Genomic DNA, 20,469 nt, shown 5'->3' on the forward strand with positions numbered 1-20,469 from the left:
GATTTCAGCATTTACATCTGTACTTGTATCATGATTCAACTTGAAACTTATTCTAATCAAGCCCAAAAAGTTTCCTCAACAGAGCAGAAGCCTCTTCTGGCCCACCCCTCTCCTCAGAGGCTGACAGGCTCCACAGCACCCTGTGGCAGTTTAGCCATTGGCTTTCCGAGGGCTCAAGATTTCTGCCAGCCACTTCCTGCTGTTTCAAGGAATCCATGGGCAGCAGCTGCCCATTGCCAGCAGTAGGTCTTGCCAGGAAACTTCAAGACAAGATACACCCTGTGGGTGTCCTTCCTTCAGCACTTCTCCTTTCCTTCAGCCCCAGAAATCATTTCACATGCTGGTCCCACCAGCCTCTGCAAGCTGAAGGGTTCCCAGCCCTGACCCTGGGAGGCAGCGCCTCGAGAAGTCCCAACCTTCTGTGCCAGAATTCCTTCCCTCCAGACTGGTGCTTCTCCTTTGCAGCTTTCATTTTACATTTCATTTTCTCTTACTATTCCTCTTTTCATACCTCTCTCTCTTGCTGATCCTCTCCTCTTCTCTGCTTCTCCTCATCACTGGATAATGGTCTTTCTCTCTTTTTATGACTTTCTTTATCTACTCAGCACCACGGCAGGAGAGCTGTAGTGAGGCAGAGGTATGCTTTCGTTGAGCACCATAGGGAGCAGCTACTATCTAATCAGAGATGGTCCTTGCCTGAAAAAATAATTTCAAATAAGCAGAGCAAGAAAAAGGGTGAGAGAGTACGTCTAGAAAAGGACAAGTGACATCCCAAAGGCTGTCCAGCAGGACCAGAAACAATTCCTCTTCTCTCACCTGTTGGACCAAGCTCTCATGTCTGCAGGGTATTTAACAAGTATAATTTTAAAGCAAAGCCAAGTATGAGGGGGGTCTCCTGGAAATTGAGTTAGTTAAGGAGTCTTGCTGCTGTGGCAGAGGAACAACCCAGCGGGCAAACCACAATGCCCCTCTAAAAACCAGTCCCAGTATGGCCTTGGCTTCAACCACCTCCACTTAGGAAAACACAGCTTCCCAACCCTGGCAAGGCAACAGCTCACAGCTTGTGCAACCAAGACACCTGATATGACAGTGAGGGGGAAGCATGAGCAGGTGGGATGCAGCACCACTTTCCAGGGACCCTGCACCCGGAGGAAGGCTATGCCTGAACTGGGAAGGGTCTTTTCACCTTCCTGTGATGACCAAAGTGCTGCCATAGGATTTGCTAATGAACATGGCCTGGGCTGGGGTGAGATCAGGTGCTTCAAATGGACTTGTCCCCACTTTAGTTCAAGTTGTGCAGTGCCTTGCAGACAGCCCACTGGGAGAGCTTTAAAAAATCCCAACATAATAACTAGAGAAGAGCTCATTATATCTGTGATTCATCTGCCGGAAGCAGCAGTGAACACGGCTGCTGTGCTGGGAGTCTCACTTCTAAGGGTGTGGTGATACATGCAATTACTAGACTGAGTAATCGCTGCTCAGTTCAGGTTTACTGTCATTGCATTCTAACTTCTGATAGCAGAGCTGTATGGGACTGCCTGTGCTAGGCCCGCAGTGGACAGACATATATATGAAGTATCCCTGAGTTAAGACAGCAGGGCTTTGCAAGGCTCAGACACTACCTAAAGGCCAAACATATTTTTGTACAAGTTTAGAGTAAGTTAGTTTGTAGGTAAGCTCCTCTCATAAACTGAGGGACCTGACACAAAGGAGTCAACTTGCTTTATAAAGTTCAAGAAACACAGTGACAGAACAGACCAGTGTGATGCTGAATTAGTAGTGACAGAGATACTCAAATACGCCTGTTGTTGGCATACAGCAAGTTTTAATTTGGTGTTCTTCTGTTGTACAGTTGATCAGGAAGGTCTTTAAGTTTGGTAGCGTACCACAGACTGTGACTCAAATGAGTGTAACTGTGAGAGTTATGTCCCTGCCTGGGCATCTGCCCATGGGACAACTGCCATCACCTCTGGTTTTCCAGCTTTGTTTACATGTCCATTGCTTTGGGCCACCCCAGCGTGGATGAGAAAGGGATGCCACTGCTGCCATGCTAAGAGAAAAATTAGTTGCATGAACTGACAGTGAGAGAGACTGGGGGTTTCCTCGTGTCACACTGTCCCTGGGGTAAAAGGAAGATGTTGCTCTGCAGTCTGGGCAGGGTGAGTTGTTCCCCGGCTCTATCTCTGCCACCAGAAAGCATTCCCATTCATATGCAAAACTTTTAACACCCCGGGCTGACAGGGCTGCCGCTGAGTGCAGTTATGGCACTCAGCCATACTCAGCAACCGGGCAGGGTGCATTTCGAGCCTGTCCTGCCTCCCCTGCTCTCAAAATCAACTTCTCTCTCAGCAGTAAGGACACCCCACCTCAAAGCTCATCTCAAAGGCTGACTGTAAAAACAAGAGGCGTCATTTCCATGAATGAGATTGTTTTCATACGTGCAGATGCGGAAGTTGTTACCACCAAAATATTTAGGAAACTGGTGAAAGGAAACAGTCGAGCTGTAGTGTAGGAACAGGTTCAAGCACTCGACTCTGGCTGTGCCCTGAGCTGTGTCCTTGCTGCGATGCAGCACTCCCAAGAAGATTTGACTGCACCCGGAGAAGAAGATGATTCCTTTGGGGAAGGTAAAGTCATCTTTTCTTAAACTAATCCTTCTCCTACTCAGACTAGAGACCAGTTACTAGCCCGGGTGGTATTTCTTGTGTAAATCTGAAGTTGTCTGTGGGCTTCAAGGTCACAGGGTGACCAGACTCTTTTTCTCCTTAGAGAATGGAGAACAAAGGGACCACAGATACAATAAAAATACTTTCACACTGGTTCAGCAGCTTAAAGGAAGTTACTGTAGAAGAAAGCTGGTGGGACACCCAGTGTATTTTCTACAGTGGCTGCACTGTGCAAAGTAGCACATTGGGTGTTCAACACTACAGGTGCAGCTGTTGTTAAAGTAGTAGGAGCTCTTAACAGGGGCTAAAGGTCACTTGATACTTAAATTATCTGAGCAGAATTAGCGTCCTCCTCTCCAGCTGCCACAACCTGGGATACAAAGCTGGTGTCATAATTTCTTATCCCTAAAACTGCTTCTCCTGGTGCTTGATTCCTTGTTGCTTGCATCCTGTACTATCATATGCACATGTACTGAGTGCTGTCAAGTCAAAATAGCAAAAACGCAGATGAGAGGGTCCAGAGGAGGAGGAAGAATCTGGCCCATTTTGCTCAATTTCTGCCACTGCTCACTGCTCCCCTTTGCACTTGAGCCAGGGGGGAGAACTTGCTCATGCAAATCTTCTCCCAGCTCCCAGCTCTCCACAGTTTCTAAGGGAGCTGAAGGCACAAAGAGCTGCCTGGATACACTCCAAAGACTGTGAACCTTTAAACTCATTTTCAGCACAGCTTCAGCAAGCCTCTTTTAAACAAAGCTCAGCTGCGGTTGGTATGGAAAACTTAGCAGTGAATAGTGCCAAATCTAGTTATCTGAGCCCCAGTGAAAGGCACCAGCTCAGAAAAGAAGGCATTTTCAATGATGTTCTCTCTGTACTCAAATACATTTCTCACGTCTCTATGCCCCCACTTCTCACCCTGTATCCCAGTCTGGGCTCAGAAGGGCAGTGAATTTGCAGAAAGGAGAGGTCAGTGCATTTGCATTGTGGAAGAAATCCTGATAGTCCAGGAAACACCTCATGCCAGTGGGCAAATCAGCCGGCATTGAGAGTTGCATTTGCCGCATCCTGCATTCAATCAAGGTGGATGCTGCTTCCCAGGATAGTCATCCACATGCTCTGACTTTATATGGGCATTTGCAAGTGCTCTGAAGAGCCAGTGGATTTTTAAGCTTCTTTGCTGTTTCTGAAACCTTTAGCCCAAGTTCTTAATCAGAAATGTAGAAGGGAAGGAGAGAAATGTGGGCAGGTTAGTAGACATACATATTGTGTCATCTGAAGGCAATGATACACCACTTCAAAAATCTGTTCCAGCCTCTCAGCTAAGTTGTTTCTGGCAGGGATGATCCAGAAACAGCTAGAGGAGGCTTTGCTTTTTAAAGGCAGGAACATTTTAAAAACCTCTGCATGACCCTTCTTGGAGCAGGAGGCCAGAATAGATGATCTTCTGAGATCCCACCCTACCTGAGGTATCCTACAAGACTATGGCTTGGTGACATCCTCTTCAATTCACCTACATATAACTGGGAACAGTTGTATCCCAGCTGCTCTCTCAGACAGAGGGATTGCTGGCTTCCAAACCTGCCAGCTGGAGAGCCCAAACAACACAGGCACAGTGCTAGACTTCCCCTTCAGCCCCCTCTCCTCTCTCTTGAACGGGTTAGCAAGGAAATATTCTCTTTTTGGCTGCTATTTCTGGAGTGGTGTTGACCCAGTGCACTCCCTCGGGCTGGGTGGGATCCGAGTAGGGAGGAGCCGGGCCAGTTTCGGTCACAGGGCTGCCCCCGCCCCTCTCATGCTGCAGACTTAGGAGCCAGCCAAAATGTAGTCACAGCCAAAGCTTAGTCGCAGATTTTCAGGCCAGATGGATTTGCCAAGCACTGAATTCCCAGCTCAGTGCAGACCTCAGCTCTTAGGACATGGGCTATTTTTTATTATTTTCCGCATCCATCTTGATTTGGAAAATGATGATGGCAAATCTCTGTCCACCTTTTTAACTCATCCCAAGGCTTAGCTACCATCACAGTTAAAGACAGCTACATTTTACTTCTTTTAGCACTGATCTGTCTACTGTTTTGGAGTTAGTTTCCCTCCTGTCCAGGATAGCTAATGTCCCACTATTGCTTGTGCATATAAAAATCTTATATAACTATCTACAGGCAATATTCGGACCACTTTTATCCTTTGCCAAGCAGACTGTTATCGGTGATTGTTTCCTTATAGAATTTGAATCTGTTAGGCGTTTTCATGGTTCTTGAGACCAGTCCCTTGGAGAGATGTGGACAACAGCATGGAGCCCACTGCTCTAAAATTGTTAGACTAGGGACAGATCCAGAAGTTATATGATATGTTTACTCATACTTTTTAAGTACATATATAATACATCAGGATCAGTTCAAGGATCTGCTGAAGTCCTTTCAGGTTGCAACATCACTTGAGTGTCTGCTCTTCTCAGATTTTTCTCTTTAATCCTCAAGTCTTTCAGAGTCAAATTTCTCAGGACAAAGTCAATGCCATCCTGTCAGGATGGCTTATCTCCCTTGCTCCCAGCTATGCCCATACTAAAGGCAGATGAATCTATCTCACTTCTTCAAGTAGCCTGTTTTCCACTTCTCCATTTTTGTGCCTTCTGCATATTCAGTCAATCACTGTTTAAAGTTCCCTTTCAGGTCACTGACATAAAAATAGTTCAGTCCCATGGGGAAGAACCAATCTTTGTATGTCCTCCCTAGAAACTGGCATCCTTGAGGATTTTTCAGCTGGGTTATATATGTAAAGATCTCATGCAGTAGCAAGTTTTATTTCTTACTGAAGTCTGAGTACACTATCAATACAATTATTTTCTCTAAAATCCTAATGATTGCTACTGATTTTACTCCATCTCTTTTAATTTTGCTTGTATCTCTTCTACATCAGCTGTTCCTTGATGAGGCAAAGACCACTGCCAGGCTATCGCATCATTAGTGACACAACATTAAATTACAGCTCTCTGGAATTCCTCTGGTGTTTCAAGTTTTCTGAAATATCAACATGAAGTTCCTATGATAACTCTTCCCAAAATTACAGTTTTAAAATCTCTTCTGGGAAAGATCAAGAAGGAAATATTTTCCCATTGATGTAGACTGTCAGATTGGAACTGATATTTTCCCAAATGTAAACCAAAACATTTGTTGAAAACTTCTGTGTTTTCTTCAGCATAATTCATAATTCCACAAATTTCATTTACTTGTGCTTCAATAGGCATTTTTTTCCCTTACTATACATTGAAATCAGGAGTCACAGAGCTGGGTGTGACAAAGTAGGCTGGAACTATGGTCACAAAAATGCAATAGATATTCAAAGCTTTGAAATGTTCATCCTCAAAGAAACTTTGTTAGCTATTTGTCATGTTTTGTAACAACAGTGCCTTGCACTGACATGGTGCTCTCTCCTTCAGAGGTTTTGCAGAGATTTTGCAAGTGACTGTGCTTAGGTTCAGAGAAGCACAACTCCCTCTCCTCTGCAATGCCGTCAGTGTTGAACAGGGCACAGTTGTAGTGTGTAAAAGTTTCAAAAAGAAATTCTTTTAGCCTTTTGAAAGTGCAGGGAGTGATAGGTTTAATTTCTTTTAAGTCCTACACACTGTGTTAACTCAAAGCAAGTGTCTTCAATTACTCTTGCAATTTTGTTAGGACAAAACACTTTGGGGAAAATGCTGTTTAATTTTTAGTGACTAAGTGCCTGAGATTCTGCAGTTATATTTCATTAAAAACAAATCCCTTCCACAAGCATTAGGCTTCCTCTCATCAGTGCAGCCTGCAGTGATGGTGTGGATTTTCCCTGACTGTCTAAGATGAGGAGCCAAGCCCAGAGAGTGAGGGAGATTTGAGCATGAGTCAGCTTTCTTGGCAGACCCTGGTTTCCCTGGGAGGAGAGCTGAGGGCTAACATGGAGGTTTGATGTCACTGCACCAGCACAGCCTTTGACTGGGACCAGAGGCTCAGGACAGCAGGAGCTCCTAGATCAAGCAGACACAACCATGAGCAGACTTTGCAAGCAGTCAGCAAACATGGCCAGCATATCGCAGAATCATAGGATACGCTGAGTTGGAAGGGATCCATCAAGATCATTGAGTCCAACTCCTGGCCCTGTACAGGATACCCTCAAGAGTCATACCTTGTGCCCAAGAGTGTTGTTCCAATGCTTTTTGAACTCTGCCAGGCTGGTGCTGTGACCACTTCCCTGGGGAGCATCTTCTAGCACCCAAGCACCCTCTGGGTGAAGAACCTCTTCCTGATATCCAACCTAAACCTCTCATGACACAACTTCATGCAGTTTCCTTGGGTCCTGTTACTGGTCACCACAGACAAGAGATCAGTGCCTGTCCCTCCTCTTCCCCTCACAAGGAAGTTGTGACTGCAGTGACATCTCTCCTCAGCCTCCTGCTCTCCAGGCTCAATAGACCAAGTGGCCTCAGCCACTCATCATATGGCTTCCCCTCAAGGCCCTTCACCATCTTTGTTCCCCTCCTTTGGATGCATTCTGGTAGCTTAATACCTTTTTTATATTGTGTCACCCAGAACTGCCCCCAGCACTGGAGGTGAGGCTGCCCCAGCTGAGAGCAGATCAGGACAATCCCTTCCCTTCCCTGGCTGTGATGCTGTGCCTGATGCCCCCCAGGACAGGGTTGGCCCTTCTGGCTGCCAGGGCACTGCTGACTCAGATTTAACCTGCCATCAAGCAGGTCTCTTTCCACAGCACTTCTCTCCAGCCTCTCATTCTCTAGACTATACACACAACCAGGGTTGCCCCATCCAAGGTCCAGAATCCAGCCCTTGTTGAACTTTTTACAGTTGGTGGTTGCCCAGTCCTCTGATTTGTCAGGGTCTCTTCAGGGCCTCTCTGCCCTTGAGGGAATCAACAGATCCTTCCAATTTGGTGTTATTGCCAAGTTTGCTTGGTATTCCTTTGAGAATTAGGTCCAAATATTTTGTTAGCACTGACCACAGTATCAAAATTGAGAATGCACAGGAAAAGCTGTGATTTATTGCAGATATTTTCATGCTGCTCTACACTGACCTCTCCTCAAACCTCCACTTCCCACCTTCTGTATATGCCCTCTGACTGTACATGGGGTAACCATAAGCTCCCTCTCAGGTCAAAGCCAACACAAAATCCCATGAGTGTTTCCAAAGAATGGGGGGGGGGGGGGGGGGGGGGGGGGGCGAGCAAAAGCCCTCTATTATGTCTTTTTCATTATATTCATTAAGTGTGTGCTCCAATTCAGTAGACCAGAGCCCCATTTTAGATGGTGCACTACACAGTGTGAGAGTCCCAGGGCCCTTTCCTTGCCCAGGACTGACATGCTGCTTATGGCATGCAGATACATTCCATCACTGCTGCCCATCAAGGCTCCCAGGAGAACAGTAACTTCATCAAATGTTTAAGATGTGCTTCAGAATTGCACCAGATGCCTTTACATCCTTGTAAAGCCTGCCTGTCTTTTGTAAGAGAGAGAAGAGCTTTAGTTCTGAGGTTTGGGACCAGCTTTGAGGCTTAGTTGAAACGAAAGGTAGCTGCTGTACATGGTTATGTGCACTGCCTGCACATAATGAGGTTAGAGATGTTAGAGAAAACTGAGGATAAAGCCTTGGATCTTGACTTAGAGTTGAGACTCTATTCAGCAACAATTCAGGTTAAACAACTTCTGTCTTTCCCTAAAGCAATACTAGATACTGTGGTTTTCTCGGACATAAAACTGCAGTGGCTTGTCAAAATGTCACACGGGGACATGCATGTCGCAGCTTGTCTGTGACCCATGGGACCAGGTTTCTTTCCATGCTGTATCTAGCCCTGCTTTGGTGAGACCCCTCAGGTATAAACCCTTCCCACAGAGTGCTTCAAAGTGGTGCAACTTTTAGAGAATTATGTCTTTTAAGGATACTGATATGTTCATATTAGTACGGTATTCCAGCAGATGCCTACCTCAGAGATATATGGAGATACTGTTTTTCCTAGGTTTTCACCCCCAAGAATTTGTCATGGCTACTTTTTATCCAGCATACCAGTTCCCAGTAGTTCAGGAGGCTGTTGTAAGGATGAGCAGCCTTGCAATGTATCAAGCATGTGAGCTTCTCCTTCCTGACTTCTGGGAGGCTGCAGATCAGAGTCCTGAAAATGTTTACAGGTCTTACCAGACCTACTTGTTCTTTTGGCTTATCTTGCATTCCTGGAGAAATTGTGTGCTATGCTCCCTGCAACCCTGAGGATGAGAAGTCCCATCACCAAGGCAACACTTTCTGTTTCATCCAGATAGATGGATTGAAGTGAGATATTTGTCCTATAAACTCAGATTGAAGCACCTTTCTGCAAGAGCATTATCAGACCTATTTAACATGCAGGACAAGGATGGCAAGGAAAAGAGGGTGCTGTCGTATTGAGCATTTTTATTATTCCTGTTTACACTAAATGCTCTACTCACCTGCTTCTTGCAGCTGTTTCATTTTGGTTGTGGTCCACGGGTGGACACTGAGTTATGCAGACGGGGGAGAGAGCTTTTTGTGGTCAGAGGAGTCAATGTGAGACGCCCATCCCCACCCCAGGCGCCCCCACACTGACCCACCCACAGTGCTCTGGCATTTCCAGCTGTCGTGGGCAGCTGGAGGGTTATTTTTAACAGCGCATCATACTCCATATATGAAGCAGAAAAGTTTGAGCCCATGAGGCCAAAAAAAAAAAAAAAATAAAAGTAATGAGAGACACTTTCTGCTTTCTTTTCTCCCTATTGTTTAATTAAAGACCTTTGATCTTTTTTGATGTTTCCTTCTCCACTTCTGGAAGGCAGCTTTTTTGGTTCTGTTGATGATATTTCTAGATCACTAATAATAACAACAGTGAGGGGAAAATCCAGGTTGAATAAACAAGTGGCATTTAGACAGCCCTCTGAGAAAAGCAGAAGGTATGTACAAGCCAGAGAGAAACCACTGATCAGGTGTGCTTGGGGCACCTTCCAGTTTTGCAAAACAAGTGTCACACCAAAGGCTGAAGCAAAATTGCCTTTCTTTTCACACATTTTCCACCTCCTGTTTTTACATAGCATCTTTACTGCGTTCCAAGAAGCACAAGCTTTTTGTCACTTAGTCCCATCATAAAATTCACAAAATAAATTTGTCTGGGCTAATGTGAGTGGATGGTGTAAACAACTTAACCCCTTTAATATTCGAGGCACAGCTCAGCCGCCTGTGAAATGAGCTTCCGCCTGCCTGGATGCTGAACCAAAACCTTGTGGTTGGTGTACCCTGGGTGACAAGCACAAAACAACCGGGTCAGGAAGTGCAGAGTTAAAAGACGAGGAGTGAAAACAGTCTGTGTGTATGGATGAGGGTGGGGAGAGAGGGAGGGAGTAGTCAAGCACTTGATAATGTCACAGAGGCACTAAAAAGTTGATGGTGGGAAGATTTCCCGATAGCAGAATTTCTCCTGTATCTCAGCATTGCTGGTGGGGGTGAGGGGTGTTGTCAGGCCACACAGAATTTTAAGCAGTATTCTCTTGATCTGGCATCCGGGAGCAAGGAAATGGTTTGCAACAAGGGTTTGTGCTATGAAAGTGTCCTTGATATTCCTGTGTCTTTGGCAACCAGAAAACAGGTGAAGCAAAACTGCTGTGGAAATCCTGAGCATAAAGGGCTTCAGGCTGCATAACTTTTGGGGGCTGGCATTGGCTTACTCTGGTTTAATTGCAAGGTAGTCCGGGAGCTGGAAAGTTCAGAGATGCAGAGCTTGAGTTCTAATAGTTGATAAAACGGTTGGAAGACAAGAAATGAAGTAGAAAGATAGGAAGCCCTAGAGAGTGAGAAAATAAACTGGTATTTTGGGAAAAGCCCACTGTGACCAGCCCTTGCCTGAACAGATGATGGTGGATAAACACATCTGGCTGCACCCAAATTGGGACACTTTCAATGACCTCTGTTCCAGCCTTCACTGAGATTTAGTGTTCTAGCTCCTCAAACTGGTTACCTTATGTTCCTCTTAGTCAATAGTGAGTGTGTGTGAGAAGGAGGGAGGGCAAGAGTAGAAATAAGAAGCCCCTCCAGGTGCCAATTCACGGCATGGAAATAGGGATCCTTCACTGGTGGAAGACCTGGACTCTTTTGCTGACCATACAGTCCCCTGGTGCTAGCCTGGCAGCAGTGGGCACAAGTGTGGCTGGTGCTTGTCAGGGTCCACAGCCCAGCATTCCCACCCACAGGGCAACAGGAGGCAGATCCACTGCAGGAGACTCATCTTTGTGATAGCAGGTTCAAGGAGGAAGCCCTGCAGCAGCTCCTTACCATTAAAGCGATATTTACATGATCTTTGCTTCTAAACAGGATCCAGTAGCTAAGGTAACACCCACACGGGCCAGGGTTAGGTTCCCCCAGTGCACAGTGATGCTTTTAGTTATGCCTCACTGGGAAAACTACCTGTGCTTGGTGCTGCTGTGCTGCACTGTGGTGGGGGAGCTAAGCACCCAGACTGTTCCTGTCCTAACCAGAGCCCTGCCCTGGATTTATTGCCCAAGTCATGGCATTGCGTGAGCCTGCCTACAGTTAACCACAACCCATTCCACAGAAAAGAAAATATGCTCAAAATAGTCCAGGGAAATAAATGCTTGAACCCAAAATCCCCGGTAAAATGACCATCCTGGGAAGCAAACCCCAAAACTGCCTCAAAAACTCAGAGCTCTCTGAGGTGCCTATAGAAGTGCACACAAGAGCTTGCAAAAGCTCCCCTTTCATCACATCAGACTGCTCCCCAGGCCAGCCCTGCCTTCCTGGCCTCTCTGTGCCCAGCCTGAGGGGAAGTGACCTGCAATGATGAGCTTTTGTGCAACTGATCCTCTCTTCATGCTGTGTAACACCAGAGTGAAAAGCCTCCAACCCTCCTCACTCCCTGAGGAGTGCACCTATGGTTCAGGTACGCTGCAGCTGAGTGATATCCGGGAGGTTCCCTGGAGGGGTGTCACAGCCACCTGTGGCAGAAGAGAGAGGGACAACCCCTCTGAGGGACTTGGCATGATGGGTAAAAGCTCTGTGAATATATTCAATATATGTCATTAACACAGACATTAAATTTTCAAGGATGCCTGCACGACCTCAGGGAGACGAGCTTATAAAATTTCATACATGAGCCCCATGGCTTTCTCAAATTTGTGATTAAGATGCCAGTAGCTAACAAGGTTCGCCAGCATTCCATGGCATAAATGGAGTCTTGTTCATGTTCTTCTCATTTCATGGTAGCTCAGAGCAGAGGAAGAGCTCTGTTGTGAACGTGGATATTGTCTACAAGGCACCATGTTCTTTTTAGCAGTTGGTTGTGACTGTGTTGAAGTGCAGTTTGCCAGCTGAGAGCTCCCGTAGGTTTTTGAGTCCTGCTCACTGCCTTCACACTGAAATAATAGATTTCCTTTTCTTGAGGGTTTTGGAGAAGAGAGATACTTTATAGATGTAGATAGATTTGAAACCAGATAGTATCTCTGAGATCCTTCTACAAACACATGCAAGGAGTACCACACTAGCAATCCCAGCAAACACTTAATGACTTTTTATTAATTAATTTATTTATTAATTAATTAATTTATTGATTTTTATTGAGAGGGGTGGGAATATTGAAAAGAATCCAGACAAAATACTCTCAAAGAAAAAGAAAGCCACAGGAGGAGCAGAGCACTCCAGCACTGCTGAGCTCAGCTCTGGAGTTGGACGTCGATAGCTTTTTTTTTCTAATTTCCCCATTGAAACACAGACAGCTCAGGAGGTCCTGATGTGCTCTGCCTCTTCTGTCACTCTGGGGAGCTTCCTGCCCACTCTATTCCTGATGTCTGTTGTGAGCCAAGGAAGAGTTAGCTTAATCAGCAACACCAGACTCTGAGTAGTGCCAAGTTGTTGTCATTAATCACTTCAAAAATCACTGCACTGAAAATAGTACACAGGGTCAGATGTTCAAAAACTGGCATGGTTTCACTGGTGTCATTTAACCTCAGCCACAAAGCCAGAACACACCCCTAAAGAATCACTTCTTATTTGCTTTATGTATTATTTGTGATTTTTAAATCCACTCACACAAAGCTGCTCTTCACCTTTCCTAGAGGAAATAACTGCTATGAGTGGTCAGTCACCTCCAGGTGAAGGCAGGCTGGACCAACAAGGAACATGTATCCTCCCCAAGAGATGCCTGGGGGTACTGGTCTGAAGGTTTGGTTGGAGCTTCTCTGTGCTACAGACCACCCCCTCTCCCTTGGAATCTCAGTCCAAATATTTGGCAGATGCACTTGGGGCTCATTACATTACAGATGCAGCATGTTCATTGCGCTCCCCCGAATGGCATTTTGTGTGTGCTGCACTTGTTTTGTATTTTCTATATTTAAACCACAGAAATATGCACTGGGGAGGAAAAGAGGGAAGTGGTGGTATCTTGGAGTCAGGGAGGGAATGAAAATTATTTCTCAAAGCTGCAGTCCTCTGTGCAGAATTTTGGCCCACAGGAAGGAAAGAGGAGCATGGTCTCTGCACCAAGGACCTCGCCAAGTCACCCATACTGCAGTTTATCTGGGACTGATTACAAGGCAACTCTAGTGTTACACTAACATAACTAAGGATGGAAATTGCTTGGAGCTTTTGCACCTGAGGACTCCTGGGTTTCTATTATGAAACTGATCTGTTAGGGACATGCAGGAAGACAGGTATGCAGCACTGCAGGATTCATACATGGAACTAGATTTTTAAACATGTCTGGCATTATTTTCCTCTTTGCTTCCTGCTTCCACCCCAGCCTTTGTAGCCTTCTTCTACCTGACCATCATTTTCCCCAGACCATGCTCATCACCCCTGCAGCTCCTCCCCTTTTTGCCATGACCTGTGGGGCTCACAGAACAGCAGGAAGGCAAGGCCTGTCTCTATGCTGCTGCTGGGGGTCGTAGCAAGGCAGGCCTAAGTCCTGGGTGCTCCTGACTTGCTCTTTCAGTCATGGACTTAGGATACGTTTGATGTTTTCTAACATGTCCTATAGTGTCTTGCCCCATGTAATACAATCTTTCATGATCCTTGGTCCTTCCAGGCTAGTTGTCTGCTTCATATCATGGGGTGGAGAAGAAGCAGAGTGTGCTTGGGCATGTATAAAGAAAAGTTTTTCTTCCTCTCTGCTTTAGAGCTTGCCTAAAATTTGCCCCTCAAGTGTGGGTGAGGGTGCAAGGGGAGTATGGAGGTGGACATGGGCTGGGGCCACATTTTAACTCTAGCCCTGATGTCAGCAGCAAGTTTCAGCAGCAGGCATTACTGCTTGTTAACATGGGAAGAGATGGCCTTAGTGCCTAAGAGAACCCCAAACAGATTCAGAATCTCAGCCTGCTGTCACAATGGATGGTGAAGGTTATGACAGGGAGACAGGTCTGGGCATTTGAGAGCCAAGAAACAAGTAAGAGGCAAGAGATTACCTAATGATTCCAGAGGATCCCAATGAGGAAGTTGGGAACATACTGACTTTCTGTCTACAAAGCTGAATCTGTTCCTCGAGATGGTCTAACAGGGTCTTCTTGATCTTATGCATGTTGATTGTACTGAAACAGGCAGCTCTGAGCAGGAATCTCCCATGCTGCAGACCCACGGAAAGCATTGTGTTCCATTCCCTGCACTCCTCTGGGCAAGTTGGTTTCATGGCTGTCCAGCAGCAGGACTTCAAGCCAGCCCATTATGAGTAGCGTGGATGACATCATCCTGCAGTCATGCACCCAAAAAGCAGGCTGGGAGCACCATACCTCTCTCTTCAAAATTCCTATACTAGCTTTGATCATCTCATAGTGTAGCTGACTTCCAGCTGTCCAGGAAAGCAAAAATTAGTTTCCAAGCAGTTTTTCAGGTGCCTTAACTAGAAAACAAGGAATGATTTTCAAAAACAAGAGACGGGAGAAATAAACCTGCAGTGCTAGACACGCCATCCACTCTTGGTGTGCACTGAAGATCAGCTGAGCCAGCCCTGGTTGCTAAGCAGTCTGAGAGACTGGAATGTGCTGCTCCCTCCAACCCTGAATGAACATTGCCATGCAAAATGTGCCCAGAAGAGGCGTCAGTGCTGATTTTGAAAGAGGTTCTGAGGAAAAAAGTGCAGTTGGTGGCTCCTTCATCCTGCTCACCTGAGTTACATATGTGAGGATAGGTAGGGTGTATGCTTCTGTATGCACATTCTTAACATCAAATGCTGCCAGAGGCACAGGCCATTGTGGGAAGTGTTCTTGATCCAAAGGCAGCTATCTCAGACCACCACAAATGCAGCCAGGTAGGACAAAGAAGAACTAAAAGAAGGATTACCTAGGGAAAGTGTTATCTCTGTGGTACATCAAAAGCTAAAGGTGACTCCCCTTTTTGTCCCTGGCCCTCTCCCTCTGTATCCATAGCTGTTCCTTGGCATACCAGGGGTGTCCTGACCACCGTGCCACAGGACACAACCACTGCATTATGCCTCAGTCATTCCCAAAGACCCAGCTGTGCTGAGCATCTGGCCAGAAGTCCCAAATGGAATTTGTTCCTGAATCACTGCAGAAGATCAGCACTAATAACTTTTCCCCACAAAGTGCCCCCAGAGCAGCAAGTGGAAAGACTTGAAAAAGCACCATCATGAGAAATGAGGAACTTGAGGGTGGAGCAGCAGCACAGTGATGGGAAGTAAAAGGGGGGAAATGATTGCATGGTGGTTAGAGGAGAGAAAAACAAGTGGGTATCCAACTCCAATAGAAAGAGAGCAAGAAGTGTTACAGTATGACAATGAATGTCCAACAAACTGGACAGAGAAGGAATAAGGAATGGAGTCAATCCAAAGAGCAGGATGAGCAGGGTGCAGTAGGAGAATTGTGGAAACACTTCAATATGTATAGTTGGAAAGAGTAATGGCAAACTTGCATATGGTCAAAATGTTAAAGCTCACATCTTGCTCATATTGCTCATGGAAGGGGTCAGGGTCTTGTCTTGTCTTTTACCTCTCCCCTAAAATCTTTCCCAAGTGAAGTACTTTCCCAAGCACCCTGCCATGTTTCTCACTCTTAAATATGATCATTCACTTATATTTTTGGACCAAGATCCCCAGGTAAGAACAATCAGGTGTGCACCCTGTGTTGCCACAGAAGACTTCCCTGTGTGTGATACCTGCTGGAGATGTCCTGTTGGATGTCTATCAACAATATGAAGATGCTGTGCATCCCTTTTAAGCATGGGAGTTACACAGAAGCGCAGCAAAGACAAGTTGCATCAGGAAAAACCAGGTATAAAATTGTCTTCCTTAAAGGCTAGGGCAGGCCTGATCTACCTCAGACACCCAAAGCTCAAAGTTCTGGTTTGCCCAACCATCCTCCCACCTCCTTTGGCATCTTGCTGCTCTGAACATGCTAACAAGAGACCTCCATGCAATTTGCTCTCTGCACAGTCTGCTGAGCATTGCCACCCACCACCAGTCCTTGCTTTCAGGTGAATGAAGTCACCCAGGCCTGAGCTAAGTCTTTGTATCTGCATAACAGACATACATCCCCACAGCAAGCAGGGAAATTTCAACAATATCCCACTTTTTCAGGGAGGTCCACACAGAGCCTTCCCGCACAGTATCTTGTGGGGGGAAGAGAGTTCCCCCTGGACCTCTGTCCAGACTATTCGGTTGTGCTCCCCTTTCCAGGTTTGTCTAGGTCTGCAATGGACCTGAAAGCCTGCTGCTCTTTTTTTGATTCAGGGGATTCAGTGGGCTGCAGTCTGTGTGTCAATGGGAAAATGTAAGGTACTTCTCAATATATCCACCCCTCCCAGAGCGATGTGTAACTGATGCATATCAGCCAGAAAATCCTGCTCAGCCCTTTCAAAAAGCTTTCTGAGTGCCTGGGAGGAGCAGAGCATTTAGGTATTCTCAGACTATAATCTCTTCTCTGATAATCCTGGTTTACTCTTTGGCCTGGAAAGCAAAGGCTAATAGAAAGCAAAGTGCTTCAGCAAAACTCAGCAGGTAATCTAGTAGCTCTGGTTTAGTTGTCTCAAGTATAATGTGGGGTTACCATTGCTGAGAATTAATGTTTGTGAAGGTGCACTGGAGCTATTACAGAGATAGAATTCCACCATAATTGTCAATTACTGCATTGTAAGGTCGCTGTTTTCTGGAGACAAAGCTAAAATCAGCTGTTGCGACTTAGAATTTCACTGGGGACACTCACGATGACCTATTTTTAACATAGCAGAAGATTATGCTGCAATACCGTGAATAATTTATAGGCATAGTAGCATGATCACAGCCACAATACAATGGCAGCTTCAGTTCCTGCCTGATGATGGAGGGAGACAGAGCTCTCTGGCAATTTCCACTGAATTAGCAAAACAAGACACACGTGGAATGACTGTCCTAGCCTTTCAAAAGAATGTGTGTCAGGATGAATACATGTCCAGAAGGACTAAGTGGGGCAAAGATTTTATCTAGAGCATCCATAAACCTACTCGGTCTCCCAGCTGTTTCAACAAGCACTGGGGGCAGAGAAGTGGCAGTGTGTGTAGGGCTTGGCATGATGGGGAGAAGGAGAGTAGCCTTCTTCATTTGCTATGCTAAACTATATTGAGAAACCAAGAGAAATGGCTCATACATCCATATCACTTGTATTTGCATAAGATAGAGGATATTTCCTTGAAAGAGGAGGCTGCAATATGAATGAGGTAATTTGCATCTGCAACCCGAAGTTCAAAAAATCTGCAAGATAAGATCAAAGAGGCCAGAGGGAATTGGTAACAATTGACCAGAACTGTAGCAGGCTCCAGGTTGAAGTAAGATGTTGCAATTAGTCTGTGGCACTGAAAACCTTTAACAGATTATCCAGGCTTCCACAGTGAGAGCTGCCACCCCCTAAAAGGCTAAAATGGACTCAAACACGTATTAAGTGTGTATGGTGAGACATTTATAGCTTTCAGCGTTGACACAAATATTTCCTCTCCTCTTTCCCTGGAATTCCGTAGCCCAAAGTGCACAGCTGCTTTTTCCAGAAAGCAACTCCTCCGCATTTGCCTCAGAGTTCACATCCTATGTGACACACATGAAATGGGCAATAGTTGATTCAGTCAGAGATGTAGAAAGGTCACCCTTAAAATTTTGCCTTGGAGCTACAGCAGTGACACTGTGTTGGCAACAGCCCCTACACATATTCCAGTGGAGAAATGGGTGCCTCTGGAAATACCACAACCGTGATTGCTGTAAAGCCCATCTGAACTCAGAAACCTTGGAAACAGCCTGTAGGCCCCAGAGGTCTGCACACCAGTGTGAAGAGCATCCTTCTCTGCTTTCACTAAATCTAGAGTAATTTTCTCCCATTTCTACTTTCTAAGGCTACAAGGTTTATTTTCAGCACACAATATAAATAACTCTTGTTCATTATTTCTGCTGAAAATTACTTAAAATGGTAGGTCATCTGGAATTGGCAGCTTAGATTTTTTATTCAGGGACGGTTTGGGGGGTTGTTTTACATGCACAGTGCTCTTTAAAAACCTAGCTCTGTCTTTCTTGTAATTTGCTTAACTTCTTCATACAGTATCATCCTCTGAGTGAGAGGTTAGTGTACTCAATAAAAACATTTGCATTCAAAGTGGTGAGTCTTATCTATCCTGAGCCAAATGGGGAAAGATACAGGGATATGGGGAGGGTATCAGCATTGACTTCTCAAGCCTCCTTCCAAATTTTGTCCATTTACCAACCCCATAGATTTGCCAGGGATTCCCTCTGCCTCTCGCTCCCTCTCCCCCCTCCCCCAAAACAGAACCCCTTGCAGCTGCTTAAGAGGCACAAGGGAAAGCTTGTTGAAGGACCCTACAACAGCTTTAAATGCTGGCAGAGGAACAGCAAATCGTATAGAAAATAAACCGTGTGTTTGGTACTTCTGTTGGCTGATGTAAAGTCCAGTATTAAAAAAAAAAGTCACAGAAGAGAAATGAAGAAATATTAAGGGCAGCAAAAAATATATGCAAAATCTGTATCTCTTTAGATGTATACATTGATATTAAATCGGACTATGCATTTTGGAAGGAAGACTAAATTTTAAGAAAATACTGTATCCTTGGCTTTTTTTCCTTGGAGTAAGAAAAAAGATTCTTAAAGGTCCATTCATTGTAATGTTCTTTCATTTATATTCGCCTTTAACTGCTGTCTTCAGCCCGCCCAATATCCAAATTTAGAGCTTTCACACACACGCTACTGAAGGCAAGGGAGGCTGCAGCGAGTGGTCCACTGGCCACGGGGAAGGCAAGCGGCGGCAGCCCGTTCCCTGCCCCGTTCCAGGCAGGAAGGGTCAGAGGGATTTTGCCGATGTTCCGTCTTTGGGACAAACGGCCTGAGGGGCCAGACGCACCGAATGAAAAAACGGAAGACCCGCTCGGCCGCCTCTCCCAGAAAGGTACGGAGGCCCCGGCAGCGCCGGCTCCGCCGCATCCCGCGGGGCCGAGCCCGAGGGGCTCCGCAGCCCCGCAGTGCCCGCGGGTGGGGGCGGGTGGGGGCGGGCGGCGGCCGCGCAGCAGCACCAGCACCGCCCCCGCTCCCGCCTCCCTCCCTCCCTCCCGCTGCTCCGCACGGAAAAACCGGCAGCGGCTTCGCTCCCCGCCAGAGCGGCAGTGAGTGGAGACCAGCTGCTCTTGCTTCTTCTCGTGTTTTGTTTTGCCTTTTTTTCTTTTTATTTTCAAAACTTTAATTTTATAATTTAAAGAAAAAGCTTATTATTCGCTGTTTGTTAGTTTCCCAGCTGCGGGCGCTGCCGCCCGGGATGGGGCACCGCGGTGCCCGAGGAGCGCTGGGCGGCGGCGGGCGAGCGGCGTCCCGGAGCGGGCTGTGAGCCGCGGCGGCACCGCCGGCAGCAACAGGTACCCGGGAGGGCACCCGGACGGACGGGGGGCCCGGGCCCGTGGGGAAAGGAAGGAAGAAAGGAAGGAAGGGGCGCTGCCGAGCGGGGACCTGGCCGAGCTCCCAGGAGTGGGTCCCAACCCCGCTTATCTGCCGGCGGCGGCAAGGTTTTGAGGGAGGCAAAGGTGATGTTTTGGGGCGTCCAGGGCATGCTTTTAGGCTGTGATTGTGAAGAAAATCTTGAACATGGGTGTTCGCTGAGGGGCATGAAACTGGCTTAATATTTTCGCACAGAGCGTGGAAGTGCTTAGCCCCGTTTCCATAAGAGTCTCGGCGTTTCCTTAGGTCTTGTCTTTCTATTTCCAGCGGGCTTTTATGGTATTAGTGGTTAGCGGGGAGCTTAGACCCTCTTAAGTTCCCTTTCTAGCCCTCTGGCTGTTTCCCAAGGACTGATGCGAACACATTACACACTGGCGTTGCTCTTCAGTGTACCTTTGAATGCCCTGGTTACAAAAGGTCACCCTAATCCTGTGACTGGTCTTTCCATTGCTATGTTAGCCGAGCATTTTGCTGTCTCTCATTCAAAGTTTCTGGAAACTGTGTGCTTGTGGCCATGCTGCCTTTGCACCCTTTCATCCATTTCTCTGGGAAGAGCTGAGTGTATTCCCAAAGCAATTTCAGCGTTCATTAATCTGGCCATGCATTCAGCCACGCTCGTTTTAATTACCGTGTTTGAGCTGCTGTCACGCAGCTGGAGCCCGGGTCAGGGAACACACTCCCAAACAGAAACATCATCATCTCCAATGGTTAATTAGGTTTCTCAAGTATCTCTCTCCTGCATAAACAAAAGCAGGAGCACACCCAAACAGAGATCTTAAGGAACGAGACAGGAGGAAGGTGTATTTCCTGAGAGATTCCTGTGCGGGTTGCCCTGCTGTCTTGGAGATTTCCACACGCT

At 46.4% G+C, this 20,469-nt stretch overlaps 1 protein-coding gene across 2 annotated transcripts in view; it reads left to right on the plus strand.

Moving 5' to 3' along the window:
* Positions 1-2,498: 2,498 nt before the first annotated feature.
* Positions 2,499-20,469, plus strand: part of RIPOR2 (RHO family interacting cell polarization regulator 2) — a 67,196-nt gene continuing 49,225 nt past the window's right edge. For both annotated transcript variants that reach the window (XM_062487410.1, XM_062487418.1), the window contains exon 1: positions 2,499-2,627. In XM_062487410.1, the coding sequence (XP_062343394.1) occupies positions 2,567-2,627 (61 nt within the window). In that variant the 5' untranslated portion in view covers positions 2,499-2,566. The remainder of the gene's footprint in view (positions 2,628-20,469) is intronic.

Source organism: Cinclus cinclus, chromosome 1, assembly GCF_963662255.1.
Source record: "Cinclus cinclus chromosome 1, bCinCin1.1, whole genome shotgun sequence".
NCBI lineage: Eukaryota > Metazoa > Chordata > Aves > Passeriformes > Cinclidae > Cinclus > Cinclus cinclus.